We start from the raw sequence: 15,731 nt of genomic DNA on the forward strand, positions 1-15,731 counted from the left end.
TAACATTAAAGGTGACATATTATGCCCCTTTTTATAATATGTAATATAAGTCTCAGGGGTCCCCAGAATGTAACTGTGAAGTTTTAGCTCATATAATTTTGAAAATGCCTATTTTGAGTAGATGCAGAAACACGCTGTATTAGAGCATGTCTCTTTAAATGCAAATTTTCAATAAATCCACTGCTCTGTTGTCTCCTCTGAGGCTGGGACTCTAAATAGTGTTCTGTGCTCGTCTGTGCAGCCAAAGACAGAACAGTTAGCATGTTTTGCTCAAACTTTCGCCCTGGCATTAGAACTGGTACACCGTTGTCGCTTGCAAAATCAAAATTATGGCGCCATGGGTGTAAATTTACAGATTAAGGGGTGGTAATATTATAATGAGAACATTCAATATTGGGAGATAATGATACATTTAACAAGTCACTAATATCATGATCCTTAAAATACACTTGATTTATTTTTTTCTCTTTTTTTTTTTCTTTTGATTTTGTGGTGACATGTGACCTAGATATGTTTTTGTTAGATCCACTCATGTAGTCGAAGAGACATAAATCCTTTAGAAGAGAGAAATTGATGAATAGATGGATAGATATTTAGGATAGGGCTGTGCAAATAACCGAATGCGATTTTCATGCGCATCTCGTCAGTAAAGCCGGTTCTGTGATTAGTAGTAAATCTCCAGCACGTGCTTTCAGATGGAGCGGCATTTACTACACAGAGCCGTAGTTCACTGACAAGCTACGCAAAATAGCAGGCGATTCATTGCCGATTATGAACACGATATTGCGTAGCTTGTCAGTGAACTACGGCTCTGTGTAGTAAATGCCGCTCCATCTGAAAGCACGTGCTGGAGATTTACTACTAATCACAGAACCGGCTTTACTGACGAGATGCGCATGAAAATCGCATTCGATTATTTGCACAGCCCTAATATAGACCAATCATCTGACTGTTGGCTTTCACTGGTTGTTGAAGTTCCCGGAGGAGACAGAGTTGGACCTGTTGTCTGTCACCATTGATGATCCTGCCCATTACCCATCATGCTCAGTGTTCAGTGCCCCTGGCACACCCTCAGTCTTTTCACCAACCGTTCCCTTCCAGCCTGACGACAGTCGCCGTGATGACCTCTCCTCGACTTCTTCAGAGGATTCAGACAAAGATGACGAGTTTGTCAGGGAAAGACCACAAAGCTATTATCGCAGACCAGGGTGTGTTGAACACACAGCACATGTAAACACTCCACAAACACAATTACACTCACTAAACTGACAGTCTGTATGTTTGTGTTTCTCAGGGGCTTTCAGAGAAAGTCATCTGCGCTGTCTGCATTATTCAGTGAGCGCTGGCCGGCCACACCCCCTCAGCGTGGAGCATTAACTCCACCCACCGAGCGGAACATTGACTTCGAGCTGGACGTGTGCGTTGAGATCGACAGCGGCAAGTGTATGCTGCACCCCAGCACCCAGCTGCCCGAGCATGAAGATCTCGCACTGAGGAGGTCAAGAGACACAACAAAATGGACACACTATGTCATGTTGTCTTTAATGGATCGAGCACTGCAGTGATGACATATATTTGATGGCCAACCTGGAAGTTAGAATCACCCTGGTTCTCTCGGCAAAAACTCAATAGGATTTTCCATTGGCTTTTGGATTTTTGCAAAAAAATTAACTCCGTGACCCACAAAAGTTAATGATTCTTGCACGCTATGTTCATAATGACAATCTTCTCAAATGAACACAACTTCACTGAACTTTGAAGCCTAAATACAATCCGAAGTAAAAAGACAAACTATATTACGGTCATATGGCTATACCAACACCACCATTAAGCTTCCAACAACTCTTTTAGTCTTTATTTAACCAACAATTCCCGTGAAAGTTTGAGTTAGAATGATTTGCATAAGTGTGGGATGTCAACAACCAAAAAACACATTCATAAAACCCATTGACTTCAGGATGATGGAACCGGAAAAAAAAACTTCCCATGTTTTGGTCTACAAAAACGTCATCCCTGCATCACTCTTTTGGTTTGGATTTTGATCAGGGCTGCAAAGTGCTCCTGTAAAAATTTATTTCTCGTTCTGTTGTTTAGGAGTTGTGAGCGGAGTTCGAGGAGTCTGGATCAGGAATCTCCTCCTAAGAAGCGAAAGCAGCAGCACAGTTTTGCCTCCAGCTCCCAACTACTGAATGCTAAGCGAGTGCCCACCTCTCTGCAGAGCAAGAGCAGTGATATTGAGACCACTGTCTTCTACATCCCTGGAGTGGATGTCAAGGTCTGCTGTGGGTCTTTTGACATGCTTCACACAGCTATGTGTATTTTCTTGTGGTTCAAGTAAAGTCAGGTTCACGCCGTAGAAATTTTTTTTTGGCTATTTTCTTCTAATTTGAGACGTGTATTTTGAGATTTGAGTGTCAGATGGTGTTATATCAGCACTCATTTTGATGTGTAAAACACCCAAATACACTCATAGGTCTATAGACCTATTTAAATGCATCTGAATTGTACTTACATTCATGCAACCGACAACCAGTCTGATGGGTTACAATGCTCAACCACTGCAAAAGAAAAAAATGCAGCCCAAAAAAAAAAAAGACAAATCCAAATGGATGCCCCCCTCTCTGTTTCTTTTACAGCTGCATTACAATTCTAAAATGCTGAAGACGGAGTCGCCCAATGCCTCGCGTGGATCGTCCCTTCCCAGAACCCTTTCCAAAGAGTCCAAGCTGTATGGTATGAGAGACGCACCCGCACCACCAGCCTCAGGCCCTGGCAAGACTAACACACTCCTCTCCCCCCATCCCCCTCCCCTCCCTTCAGGTACACACTCTATTCCTGTCTCGTCGTCTGCCACTGACTTCCTGCATGCGCTCAGCCTCGTCTCAGTCACTGGAGCATGGCCCACAGCTCTGAGCTCCACTGTAGTGCATGACTATCTAGGATCAGTGTTCACAGTTGCCTCTGCAGGGTCTTTTTTTCTGCTGTGGTTCTGTGTGTTTACTGCTTATGTGCTTTGGTTGAGACAAGCTTCTGTTATTGTTTTTATAATATTATTGGCGACAGTTTCTGTTTGTCCTCTTTCACTGTTTGCTTCATCTTTCTGATATCAGTTCAAATTTGAAAAGTGTATACAATACTGTTCAAAAGTTTGGGATCGGTTGATTAAAAAATACAGTATAAAGAGACTATTGTTAAGTGATATTCTAATATAAAATACCTGTTTTCTATTTTAATATATTTAAAAATGTATTTCATTCCTGTGATGCAAAGCTAAATTTTCAAAAGTCATCACTCCAGTCTTCAGCGTCACATGATGCTTCAGAAATCTAATATGCTGATTTCTGAAACATTTCTGATTATTGAATTTGAAAGGTTTTTTATAGAAACTGATACTTTTTTCTAGGATTCTTTGATGAATAGAAAGTTTAAAAAACAGCATATGTTTGAAATAGAAGTCTTTAATTTTAATTCCTTTTCAATTTAATTCCTTGCTGAATAAATGTATTTATTTATTTAAAAATATTTACCAACCCTGAACTTTTAAACAGTAGTAAAAAAACAAAAAAAATACAGCAATATATATTAAAAAGCAGTAAAGTCACTTTGGATAAAAGTATCTTCTAAATGAATAAATGTAATTAAATGCATATCACTCAGTATCTCAGCAATTGTTTCAAGGAATAGTTCACAAAAAATGTAGAAAATAAATTACTCCGCCTCATGTTGTTTCATTGAAACACAAAATGAGATTTTAGGTTGAATGTTCAAGCTTCTCTTTTCCATACAAATTAATGTGGGTGGTGATTTAAACTGCAAGCTATTAATAGTTCTGGACATTGCTATTCATTGATTGCACTTTTTTTACCATTTTCTATGACATTTCATTGTGTCTTATGCTTGTGTTAAACAATTTCTGGGTGTTTTGGCTGCGTTACTGTGCATCATGCATATTGCGTGCATGCAGGAGCTGCATTAGATGCCATATGTTTGCATCCTGAACAGGAGTCTGTCATGATAATTTAATAAATTGGCAACAGAGAAGGATTGTTTTTTAACTTATGTCTGTGTGTTTTTGTGTTTGCGTGAGCAGCTAAAGGTAAAGCAAGTGTAGGGGTGAAGACGGCTAAGCTGTATGCATGGGTAGCTCTCCAGACACTGCCAGAGGAAATGGTCATCAGTCCATGTCTGCTAGACTTCCTGGAGAAAGCGCTGGAGACCATTCCCATCACACCAGTCGACAGGAACTACACAAGTCAGTGTGCTTTTTGATTTAACATTTGTCGCTTTGCTTTCTAAAATAACAAAACACAATTCTGTCAGGTGTTTCTGTGTGTATACTTTATGCTGATATTCAATGTGTGTTTGTGTAGCTCTGAATGTTCCTGAGGAGGATGTAGGTCAATTTGATTCCGTGGAGCCTCTGGAGGAGTCTCAGGTGTCTCTTGTGTCTTCTGCTACATCTCCATACTCTTCCTTCCCTGTGGATGTGGTAGTTTATGTCAGGGTGCAGGTATACCAGCGTTCCTTCAAGCAATACTCAGTAGTAACCATCTCAAAGTGGTTGGCTAATTTCGTCTTGTTTGTTTCTCAGCCATCTCAGATCCGGTTCAGCTGTCTGCCCATGTCTCGAGTGGAGTGTATGCTGAAACTTCCCTCTCTAGACCTGGTGTTCTCATCCAATAGAGGTGAGCTTGAGCCCACCACCCATCCATCTGAGGGACAACACACACCCTCCTCCACACCTCCATCGGTCCACAATGCCAACAGCGTGCCTGGAAGCAAAGGTAGAAATGTACTGTACTGAAAATCTCTGTAATTTTGAAATACACTACCATTCCATTTTTTGGGGGTCATTAAGTGGTGTTTGTTTTAGTTCTTATTGGTTTGAGAGTGTATTGGCTAATGGAACCACTGAAACTTCTTCCATCCCTCAGGTCCATCCACAGGGTTAGGCAGTCCTCTAGGCAGGAGTCGCCACCACAGCAGCCAATCAGATCTAACAGGCCCACCCTTAAACTCATCAGGTCTGAGTTTCACCGCCTGTATGTCAGATTTTTCACTGTATGTGTTTCATCCTTATGGAGCCGGCAAACAGAAGTCTGCAGTTACTGGCCTCCCACCTGGACCGGGACCGCTGGGTGAGAGCCCCATGCAGGGACAGTACTCAGAAATATTATGACAGTTTATATGTAACATCAGCTTGTTATACTGTAAAGAACATTGTAAGACTCTGTAGATGACTTTGGTTTGTTTAGGAGGAGTTGACGAGGAGGCCTCTTCAGTGACGGGCAGGAAAGACTCTCTCTCCATCAACCTGGAGTTTGTAAAAGTCAGCCTTTCCCGGATGAGACGGACAGGATGTCCAGCATTTATTGATACTTTCATTGCCAGCAAGGGTGGGAAGATGGACACAACTCTTATCAACATCTCAGGTGAGGAATTCAAAATAAAGTACTGAGGTTTCCTTCAGGATGTCTGATTATATCACCCTACTAAAGCTTTTTCCATATGTCTCATACTTTATCATTATGCATGAATGCTAAAGTGTTACACTGCTGTTCAAAAGTTTAGGGTCAGTAAGATACTTATTTTTTTTTTTGAAACGATGCATTCAATTGATCAAAACTGACAGTAAAGACATTTATAATGTTAAAAAGATTTGTATATCAAATAAATGCTGTTCTTTTGAACTTTCTATTCATGGAACAATCCTAAAACAATTTATCACGTTTTCATATCCACATTGATGATAATAAAAAATGTTTCTTGATCACCAAAGAAACATTAGATTGTAATAATATTTCACAGTATTACTGTTTTACTGTATTTTTGATTAAGTACATGCAGCCTTGGTGAGCATAAGAAAAAATTCTAAGCCCAGACTTTTGAATGGTAGTTTGTTTAATAATGAAATGCAATAAAAGGGAATCTTTCAGTTGTCTCAATAACTAATTCATGACACAATGTGTGTGTGTTTTTTTTACCAGCGGTGTGTGATATCGGTTCTGCTTCCTTCAAGTATGACATGAGACGTCTGAGTGAGATTCTTGCGTTTCCCCATGCTTGGTACCGCAGAAGCATTGCCAGGAGATTGTTTTTAGGAGACCAGACCATTAACTTACCAGGTTATACATATACACTCTCATCATTACAATACTGTTCGACAGTTTGGAATCACTATTAAGTTGATGCAGAGATGCTTCACAAAAGTAGCATTTAATTGTAATATTGTAAATTATTATTAAGTTTTAAATAGGTCTTTAAATTCTTTTTATTTTCTTTCTTATTTTCATGTATTTTTATATATTTTCATATTTTTTTATTTAAAGCCTTATCATCTGAGTTGAAAAAGTTGTGCTACTGAAGTGTGGCAATCACAATACAATGTTTTTTCAGTTGTTGGAGTATTGAGCACACTTCCTTTTCTGAAGTCCAATTTTGGTTTCAGAAATAGCCAAAAAAACAACAACATAAAAAATCCCCACACATTTCATCAGTTGTTCTTTGGAGAGATGGAGGCTATTTCATGCGCTGCTGTCTGGAAAGAAGAAAGCAAACGGTATATATAACCGTGACAGATGCCTGCTGGACAACAACAAGCACATCAGAGCTTCTAGTTTGAGAAACAGACCCCTCACTGGTGCTCAGCTGGCAGCTTCATTGAACCGTACATGGCCAAAACAACAGTTTCATCTGCAGCAGTGAAAAAATGCCTTTTAGGCAGAATGTCATTGACAAAGCTACATAAAAAACTAGAAAATAAGAGAAAAAGGGTAGAATAGTCAAAAGGAAAATAGCATTATGAATTGATGAATCTAGGTTTGAGGTATTGAGTGGTTTAAAGAGATAGATCACCTAAAAATAAAAATTGCCATCATTTAGTCACCCTCATGCCATTCCAAGCCCATAAAACCTTGGTTCATCTTTAAAACACAAATGAAGATATTTTTAATGAATTCTGAGAGGTTTCTGTCTCTCCATTGAAAGTCAAGGTAACCAAAACTTAAAAAATCCAAAAGGGTCATAAAGGGATCATTAAAGGTAGGGTAGGCGATTTCGGAAAGGCTAGCGATAGCAAGTTAGCTTTGAAAGCAAGATCCCCACAACCCCACCCTCGCTGCATAATCACTCTGCAAAGCCACGCCTCCCCAAAACACATGAACAGAGCAGAGACTAACCTGCGATACGATGAGAGATGGCGTTGATGGAGGGTTGAATGCTACACTGTTAGATCACCTCATGTCTCATTCACCGGTGACAAAACATTACAGTACAAGGCACATAATATTACAATAATAGCGCCTTTAACTCTTGCTGGAAAGCGCTGATGACATATCATGTCTGTGCAGACAGTGTGCACAGAGGTATGCAAATACTTTTGAACAGTATTGTATTTCTGCTCACCTGTTTCAAGTCATCTTACATCTCCAGATGAATGCTGGAAAGTGTTGATACTAAGAGCAGATATGTGTTGTAGCCTCAGGTCCTGCCACGCCAGACTCTGTGGAGAGCATCGCGCAGCACCTGTCTCCTGAGTCCAGCCGTAAAGCGTACTGGAGGACATGGGACGGCCAGTCCACTCAACACCCCTCCTCCTCCGTCTTCACTGATGCCACGCCAAGCCACGCACACCTCAAATCACCTGCTACCGGACGTTCCCGCAGCGTGTCTGACGACTCAGCACCGCGCAGAGGTACGCACCATGTACATGCTGCTGGAGCTCTGCTGATGATGTGCTGCTCTGGGGCTTACATATAAAAACCAATGTTGTGTGTCTGTGTGTTTCTACAGACTCTGTTACCAAGACCTCCACCCCATCGTTCCGGAATGGAAAAGCAGCAGCACAGCAGGGTTCGCCATGGGAGACGCTGGTGGTGTTCGCCATCAACCTTAAACAGCTTAATGTCCAGATGAACATGAGCAACGTCATGGGCAACAATACGTACGAGAGACATATCGAAACGATTTGATTGGTGGAGCTTTTAAGGAGCTTAATATCACTCTGTCTGATGTCTAATTATGAATGTGTGTTTGAACAGTTGGACAACAAGTGGGCTGAAGAGTCAGGGCCGTCTGTCAGTGGGCAGTAACAGAGATCGTGAGATCAGCATGTCTGTTGGACTGGGCCGCTCCAAACTGGATTCCAAAGGAGGAGTGGTGGGTGGCAACATTGATGTCAACACACTCGAGATGGTCTGTAAGTACACGTTTATTATTTATTTATTTTACTTTATTTTTAAGAGAGAGAAGTTACTACCTCTAAATCTGATATAATTTTTTTTTCATGAATACGTATTTTCTCTAATTAATATGCATAATTTTAATGTTATAGTGTTAAACCAGTTGCAATGGCTATCAAAACTGACTTTAATTTTGCCATTCACCACCACAAAATATCCACTTTATTGATTATAGATAACTTTATAAAAGTAAATATTGCTATTGACTCAATCTATATATTTAGTATATTACGTTCTATTAATGGTGTTTCTCCTTGGTCCATAAAATTATTTAATATAAAGTTCAATAGTATAGTGGTATAATATTAGTATAATAGTTTAATAAAAGTTTTATAATTTAAGTATTTATTTCAATAGGTGAATTTCATCGCATTTATGGTAATAGCATATGAAGAGTTTATTTGCAAAAACCGATAAACGCCAATTTCAAACAAAATGAGCTGATTGCCGTGCATTATTCTCCACATAAAGCACAATCTAAACCCTAAACACGTTTTTGTCAAAAAAGCCGGTATTGTTCACATTCAAGGCATCGCAAGTTCACGTTTTACAGCAGAAGCCGACAAGCGCCCTTGTTGTTTGTGAACAGAAGCCGATAAGTACATTTTAGCGAATCGGCACGCTGTATTCAGGTCAGGTGACAAGGCTACTTTCACTTTGAAAAGACGTGCTAGCTGAGGAGTTTCATCAAAGCTTGCTAAAAGTGATCAAGAATGGATAATTTTGATGAACCCGTGATATCTTCTTCAGGGCGTGAAGAAAAATAAAAGCTGAAGCTCTTTCACTATACCTTGCAAAAGCAGCACGTTACAATGGTGAGGGAAAAGCTCTGTGTATTGCATACAGTTTATGATCACAACAACAATGTTTGTCAGGCATCTACATTGTCATCTGAGGAGATTACAAAGATTAAACGAGTGTTTTTTTTTTTACTTTAAAACATGAAATGTGGAGTTATCTGCTTTTGCCAAAAAACGACTGTCGGAGTTATCTGCTTTTGCTATAAAACAAACTTTTAATATGTAAAAAAAAAAAAAAACATACTTTCAATGAACTTTAATTTCATTCAAGGCATCGCAAGTTCACGTTTTACAGCAGAAGCCGACAAGCGCCCTTGTTGTTTGTGAACAGAAGCCGAGAAGTACATTTTAGCGAATCGGCACGCTGTATTCAGGTCAGGTGACAAGGCTACTTTCACTTTGAAAAGACGTGCTAGCTGAGGAGTTTCATCAAAGCTTGCTAAAAGTGATCAAGAATGGATAATTTTGATGAACCCGTGATATCTTCTTCAGGGCGTGAAGAAAAATAAAAGCTGAAGCTCTTTCACTATACCTTGCAAAAGCAGCACGTTACAATGGTGAGGGAAAAGCTCTGTGTATTGCATACAGTTTATGATCACAACAACAATGTTTGTCAGGCATCTACATTGTCATCTGAGGAGATTACAAAGATTAAACGAGTGTTTTTTTTTTTACTTTAAAACATGAAATAAAAAACATACTTTTAATATGTAAAAAAACATACTTTTAATGAACTTTAATTTTGTAAATTACCTGTATTTGTTTAAGTTATTATTACTTAATCAAAACAACCCAACTGCAGTTTGATTGATATTACTTGGACTGCACAATAAAAAAAAAAACATGATTTCTGAAAATAAATAAAAATGGTGTTATCGGTTTTTGCAAATGAACTCTTCATATGTTGTGTATGATAAAAGGTTTATGGGTAATGTGTAAAAAAAAAAAAAACACCTCAATTTTCAAAATGCTTATTGTGAATGAGTATACTGTATAACTGACCTGTATACATATATTTCTTTTTTTGCCCTTGTAATTTTTTATTAAAAATGTCATAACAGACTTCACTCTGGTGACATATGCAGGAATTCTCCAATCATTTAGTCTGCTTAAACTCCACCTCTACCTCTTACTCGACTGCAAGCACAGATCTGCCTCCATTAAATCAACAACCAATAGATAAAAGTCCCTCCCCTACTTTTTTTTTCCTTAGTGATCTGTTGCACTTGGATGTATGTCATAATACAGAAGAAAAGATCTACCCATACTTCAATTGAACTACACAGCTTTAACTACAGCTGTATACATTTCATTCCATTTGAATTGATATTCAGAATTTGATTTGGAAATGAAAAGGCCTTTTCAATTCTGTATGGCACACAACACTGGTGTCTTGTCATCCTCTTCAGTGACTGAGAACTGGTTGTTCTTTTAGCTCATATTTCAGAACATCCAAATCAGCAGCCCAGTCATAAGATCCAGATCACCATGGGCTCCACAGAGGCCCGGCTGGACTACATGGGCTCCAGCATATTGATGGGCATCTTCAGTAATGCTGACCTGCAACTCCAGGACGAGTGGAAGGTGAACCTCTGCACGACCGAGGCCAGTCTTTCTGAGAAAAGGTAAGAACTGCCAATCATATTAGTGAAGATTATGTAAAAGATGACCACATTCACTGATGTGTATCTGCTCCAGTGAGATCTTTGTACATGGAGACCTGCAGTGGGACATATTCCAGGTGATCATCTCCCGCTCCACAACCCCTGACCTGATAAAGATCGGCATGAAGCTGCAGGAGTTCTTCACACTGCAGTTTGACACCAGCAAGCGAGCCCTGTCCAGCTGGGGCCCGGTGCCATACATGCCTCCCAAAACCCCGGTCATCAACACGGACAAAGGAGCAGCTGAACTCTGTTAGTGTGCTTGTGACTTTTCTAGATTTAACAGAAAAATGTGTTAATAAAATTATAATAAGGAACAACATAAATGTCTGTTTCTTTTAGATATGGATGCAGCTCATCACAGGCATTGGCCCAGTGTGTTGAAGATGGTGGCAGGATGTCACATTTCCCTCTTCCAGATGCCTCTTCCAGAAGATGCTGTGCAGCTGGGTGGCTCCATGAGTCTCCATGGCAATCACATGACTCTGGCTTGTTTCCACGGGCCTAACTTCCGTTCCAAGTCTTGGGTGCTGTTCCATCTGGAAGAGCCCAACATCGCCTTCTGGACTGAAGCACAGAAGATCTGGGAGGATGGTACAGACCTAGTGCTAACTTTCCATCCATCCATTCAACCAATCATTTTAGGGAGCTTTCATAAATTCAAACTTACAGGTTGTGTTATTTGTCTAGGCTCCAGCGATGATTCTACATACATCGTTCAAACCCTTGACTTTCACCTTGGGCATAATACAATGGTAACCAAGCCCTGCGGTGCTCTGGAGAGCCCAATGGCAACCATCACTAAGGTTACCCGCCGCCGCCATGAAAACCCCCCGCATGGGGTGGCTACAGTCAAAGAATGGTTCAACTATGTCACTGCCATGAGGAATGAAGGTAAACATTGCACACTCGCTGAGCTGCCTTGCTGTCTGTTGCCCAATAAGCAGCTGCCTTCTAAGGCATGAAAGAGAATCTCAGAAGTTACAGAGCAAATCTGTAAATAAACAGTGCTTCTCTTGTAGGGGTGTTGCAGTATGCTAGTATTCACCATCAAATTACATGAGGTGATATCATGTTAGCACTACACATGTCTTATTATCGTAAATAATGTTGTGTCTGATTGACACTCCAGCATAATATAAAGTGGTATAAAAAAAAAAAGACAACGCGGTGTGTTACTGCCACACAAAACCATGCAATCGAAGATGACAGACGAAAGCAAGACACTCAACCCATAAGCAAAAAAATGTGCTTGCCAGTTTATTGATTCCATAAAAAAGACAAGCTGTAGACACCCTAGTCTGCACGAAGTGCCAATCAGCAGTAAGTTCTTGTTGTATGTTTTTGTACAGCTGTGGTTACAAAATCTCTTTCTATCTCTTCTATCTTTTTTCTTTAGGTAAACGAATCTGACAGCAATTTTTCCCCTACATTTCTTGAGATATCGCAATATTGAAACCATGGTTTCGTTTGGCCATGATAATCTGTCTTCAGAAAAGTTTCCATGGCATTTTAGGGTGCACTTAAAAAAAAAAAACTTTATTAGGCATCTGCTTTGTTTACAGGGGTAACCACTGTATTTCTTTTACATAAGCACCATTTACTGTCAGAGAGTGAATTAGCATTGTTTTTTTTTCAGCCCAGTCTGCTGTTTTTGTTTATACCAATTATATATATCATATAAAATCAGTTATTAGACTGCAATGTGAGGTTCATCATTTTATAAAACTTGTGCAAAACTTTTCTACATTTATTTTACAGTTAGGATGTTACAATATTCATTGGTGTTGTTTCACGAGAATGTGATACCTAAACAGTTCTAATATCAGAATTTACCTAAATAATTTGAACTGTTTCAGATATGTTATTCTAATTTGAACTGCACAGGAGACTACATTCTAAATCCATTTTCAAAGATTTTGAAAATTAAAAGCATAAACCTCAACAGCATACAGAAGCGTTTTGTAGACATCTGTTTTTAATTGGATTTGATTCAAACAATTTTTATTTAGACTTTTCAGAAGTGATTATATTTGTATATTTGTAATAGACATTTCTTTCACTTCCTAATTTAGAATTTCTTTTCCCACTTAGCTCTTTGTAGTGCATTATGGCATTGCATTCTCCAAAAAATACATGTAGTATGATGCTTTAGGATTGAGCAAGAAAAAAAATAATTTATCGTTTTGTCTGTCTTGTGGAAAAGAAAACCCTTTGCATGGGTTAGAGTTAGGTGAGCACACCTATGATGCCTTAAAAACTGTTTATACAGGCAGCTCACTAGGTTCTGGAACAGAGCCAGTGTAAAGCCATCTTGTTGCCTAAACACTGTCACCTGTTTATGATTACTATATTTTCTGTTCTTTTCCAAGAAATAATTCTCTCTTCTTTTTTTTTCTTGTGTCAGAGCTGAACTTGTTGCGTAACGTGGATGCAAACAACTCTGAGAGCGGCGCAGCAGCAAAGAGCTCCAGCCTCCTGAGCGGCTTCAGGGGCACCTCCAGCTACAACCATGAAACCGAGACCATCTTCGCCCTTCCCAAAATGCAGCTCCAGTTCAAATCCATCCACGTACAAGACCCCGAGGAACCTTCTCTCAGTGGTACAGACTTATAAACTGCCCCAATTTAATATTCTGGCAGCCTCTGGCAGCTAAGCTGGTATAGTCTGAAAGTGAGTGCAGGACCCTCGCTGACTCTGAGCTGTGTTGCAGATGCCAGCAGTAAGCCCAAAGTGGAGTGCAGTGTGGTGACCGAGTTCACCGATCACATCTGTGTCACCATGGATGCAGAGCTCATCATGTTCCTGCATGACCTGGTGTCGGCATACTTGAAAGAAAAGGAGAAAGGTGAGATAATGAAATGAAGTGTTGCCCTATTTCCTGTCTTCATACATGTCCTGTCACTGTAGTGAAGCATGTCGCTCGTGTTCCAGCTCTCTTTGCCCCGCGCATCTTTGCGTCTCGACCCGGTCAGAAGAGCCCCACGGCGCAGCAGGATGAGGCCTCGTCAGAGAAGAAGGAAAAGGAAGAGGGAGTGAACTACACTACAGTGGACTGGAGAGAGTTCCTCTGTAACACGTGGCATCTGGAGCCCACACTACGGTAACACTGCAGTCACATGACCTCTGGCCCTTCTGACCTCTGTTCAGTTCCATCTACACTGCCGTTCAAAAGTCTGGGATCAGTAAGATTTTTAATGTTTTTTGATTGTGCTCTTATGCTCAACAAGGCTGTATTTATTTGATCAAAAATACAGATAAACAGTAATATTGTGAAATATTATTGCAATTTCTAATATTGGTTTCCTATTTTAATATACTTTCAAATGTAATTTATTTCTGAGACACAATCTTACAGATTAAAAATCTTCCAGATCCCATACTTTTGAACGGCAGTGTAGGTGTTAATAGACAGTTGCAAAGGGTTCTGGGTGGTTGCTCAGGTTTTGCTATGTGGTATTTGAGGTTTTCCGAATGGCTGGTTGATAAAAGTAGTTGCTAGACAGTCGCTAAGCCTTGCTAATGCTAGGAAGTGGTTAAGGTATTGCTAGGACATTGCTAGGTGGTTATGTGTGGTGTAACAATGTATACTTCACCATCATCTGCACAGTTCAAACTTTTCATGCATTTGATGTTGGTGATGAATTCATTTGACGTGATACGTTTCAGGTTGATCTCGTGGACGGGCCGTAAGATCGATCCGGTGGGGGTGGACTACATCTTGCAGAAGCTGGGATTCCACCATGCCAGGACTACAATTCCCAAGTGGCTGCAGAGGGGAGTGATGGACCCTCTGGATAAAGTTCTGTCCGTTCTCATTAAGAAACTTGGCATGGCACTGCAGGATGAGAAAGAGAAGAAAGGTCAAAGAGACAAAGATGAGCATTAACTCGAAACACTTTAATGTATTAATACATTTCCGCTATCTGGAGCCATCCCTGTGAATTTCCTTATTTTTTACCTTGTCTGAAACCACTGGATTTATTGCAAACTACTGTACAGTGCACACACAAACACAATTACAGTCATTGCTATACTGTGTAAACATTCATGTTTGCCTTGGTTTGTATGGCCATAGCTCTTGGACGACTGAAAGTGTTTTTGTTTTTTTTTTCTTTTCTTTTGTTTTTTGTTTTCATTTTCAGATCACATAGACGTCAAATAGCTGCTGCTGAATGCCATTTGGACTTTTAACATGAATTAAATGCACTGACACTAACAAATGATCAGTGATCTTAAGCTACAGTATACAGGTGTGCTCTTGAAATCGGTTTACATGAGTTCAGAGGAGCGGTAAGCATCCGGTGTTCTTTCTCTGAGGTGAATATACTGCTGACTGTTGCCAATCAGACTTTTTAAATAGTTTTACTTAACATTTTAAACGATACAGGTAACCCCTGACTGGGTGGTAAAGTGTTCTTTCAGCCAGCAGAGGAAGTGTGAACATCCCTAAGCCTAATTATTCCTTTGAGAGTGACCAAATTTTCTGATGCCTGTTAACAACACATTTTGAGGGATGATATAGTAGAAATGCCTCAGATATACCTGTGAATACATCAGAACCTCAGATTGTGCTGTGTAATGTGAATTGGCCTATAAAGCAAGGCTCTAACTTAAATAGACAAACAAAATGTAAATATCTTAAATGCAGAAGCTGTTACCCATGTTAGGCCTGTGGTGATGGTGTTTTTCCCTTTTGCTTTTTCATAATGTGCAATAGACCATTGTATATAAAGACGTAAATATGTTCAATGTGCTGATTTCTTAACTGAATAAAATCATTACTACTAAAATGAATGATATTTGCGGGTGACTTTTTGTTCCTCCTAATTGTTTCACAGAAAATGAGATGAATCTGTTTTGTTCATTGATTGCTGTGGAAATGGAAGGTTGCCTTTAGGGATGGGCGTATCGATACAAAGTATCGATATCTAGTTGCCTTACAGAATACAATATTCTGTTGCATACTGCACAAATGTAGTAGGTTATCTCGCTCCATGCTTAAAGAAAATGTTCACTCTTAACTG

The 15,731-nt window shown here is 39.7% G+C and overlaps 1 protein-coding gene across 1 annotated transcript in view; it reads left to right on the top strand.

The window, feature by feature from the left end:
* LOC107747574 (uncharacterized protein KIAA1109-like) overlaps positions 1 to 15,319 on the top strand; it is a 66,110-nt gene extending 50,791 nt beyond the window's left edge. The window contains 21 exon segments of the mRNA XM_016562163.1: positions 976 to 1,208; positions 1,295 to 1,498; positions 2,095 to 2,275; positions 2,637 to 2,820; positions 4,091 to 4,252; positions 4,371 to 4,510; positions 4,592 to 4,784; positions 4,935 to 5,138; positions 5,256 to 5,432; positions 5,988 to 6,125; positions 7,478 to 7,693; positions 7,792 to 7,942; positions 8,040 to 8,197; positions 10,476 to 10,665; positions 10,739 to 10,956; positions 11,047 to 11,298; positions 11,395 to 11,598; positions 13,112 to 13,306; positions 13,418 to 13,552; positions 13,639 to 13,807; positions 14,374 to 15,319. Coding sequence (XP_016417649.1) covers positions 976 to 1,208; positions 1,295 to 1,498; positions 2,095 to 2,275; positions 2,637 to 2,820; positions 4,091 to 4,252; positions 4,371 to 4,510; positions 4,592 to 4,784; positions 4,935 to 5,138; positions 5,256 to 5,432; positions 5,988 to 6,125; positions 7,478 to 7,693; positions 7,792 to 7,942; positions 8,040 to 8,197; positions 10,476 to 10,665; positions 10,739 to 10,956; positions 11,047 to 11,298; positions 11,395 to 11,598; positions 13,112 to 13,306; positions 13,418 to 13,552; positions 13,639 to 13,807; positions 14,374 to 14,593 — 3,924 coding nt within the window. The 3' untranslated portion in view covers positions 14,594 to 15,319.
* The last annotated feature ends 412 nt before the right edge of the window (positions 15,320 to 15,731 follow it).

Source organism: Sinocyclocheilus rhinocerous, unplaced genomic scaffold (genome assembly GCF_001515625.1).
Source record: "Sinocyclocheilus rhinocerous isolate Xijiao unplaced genomic scaffold, SAMN03320098_v1.1 scaffold469, whole genome shotgun sequence".
NCBI classification, from domain to species: domain Eukaryota; kingdom Metazoa; phylum Chordata; class Actinopteri; order Cypriniformes; family Cyprinidae; genus Sinocyclocheilus; species Sinocyclocheilus rhinocerous.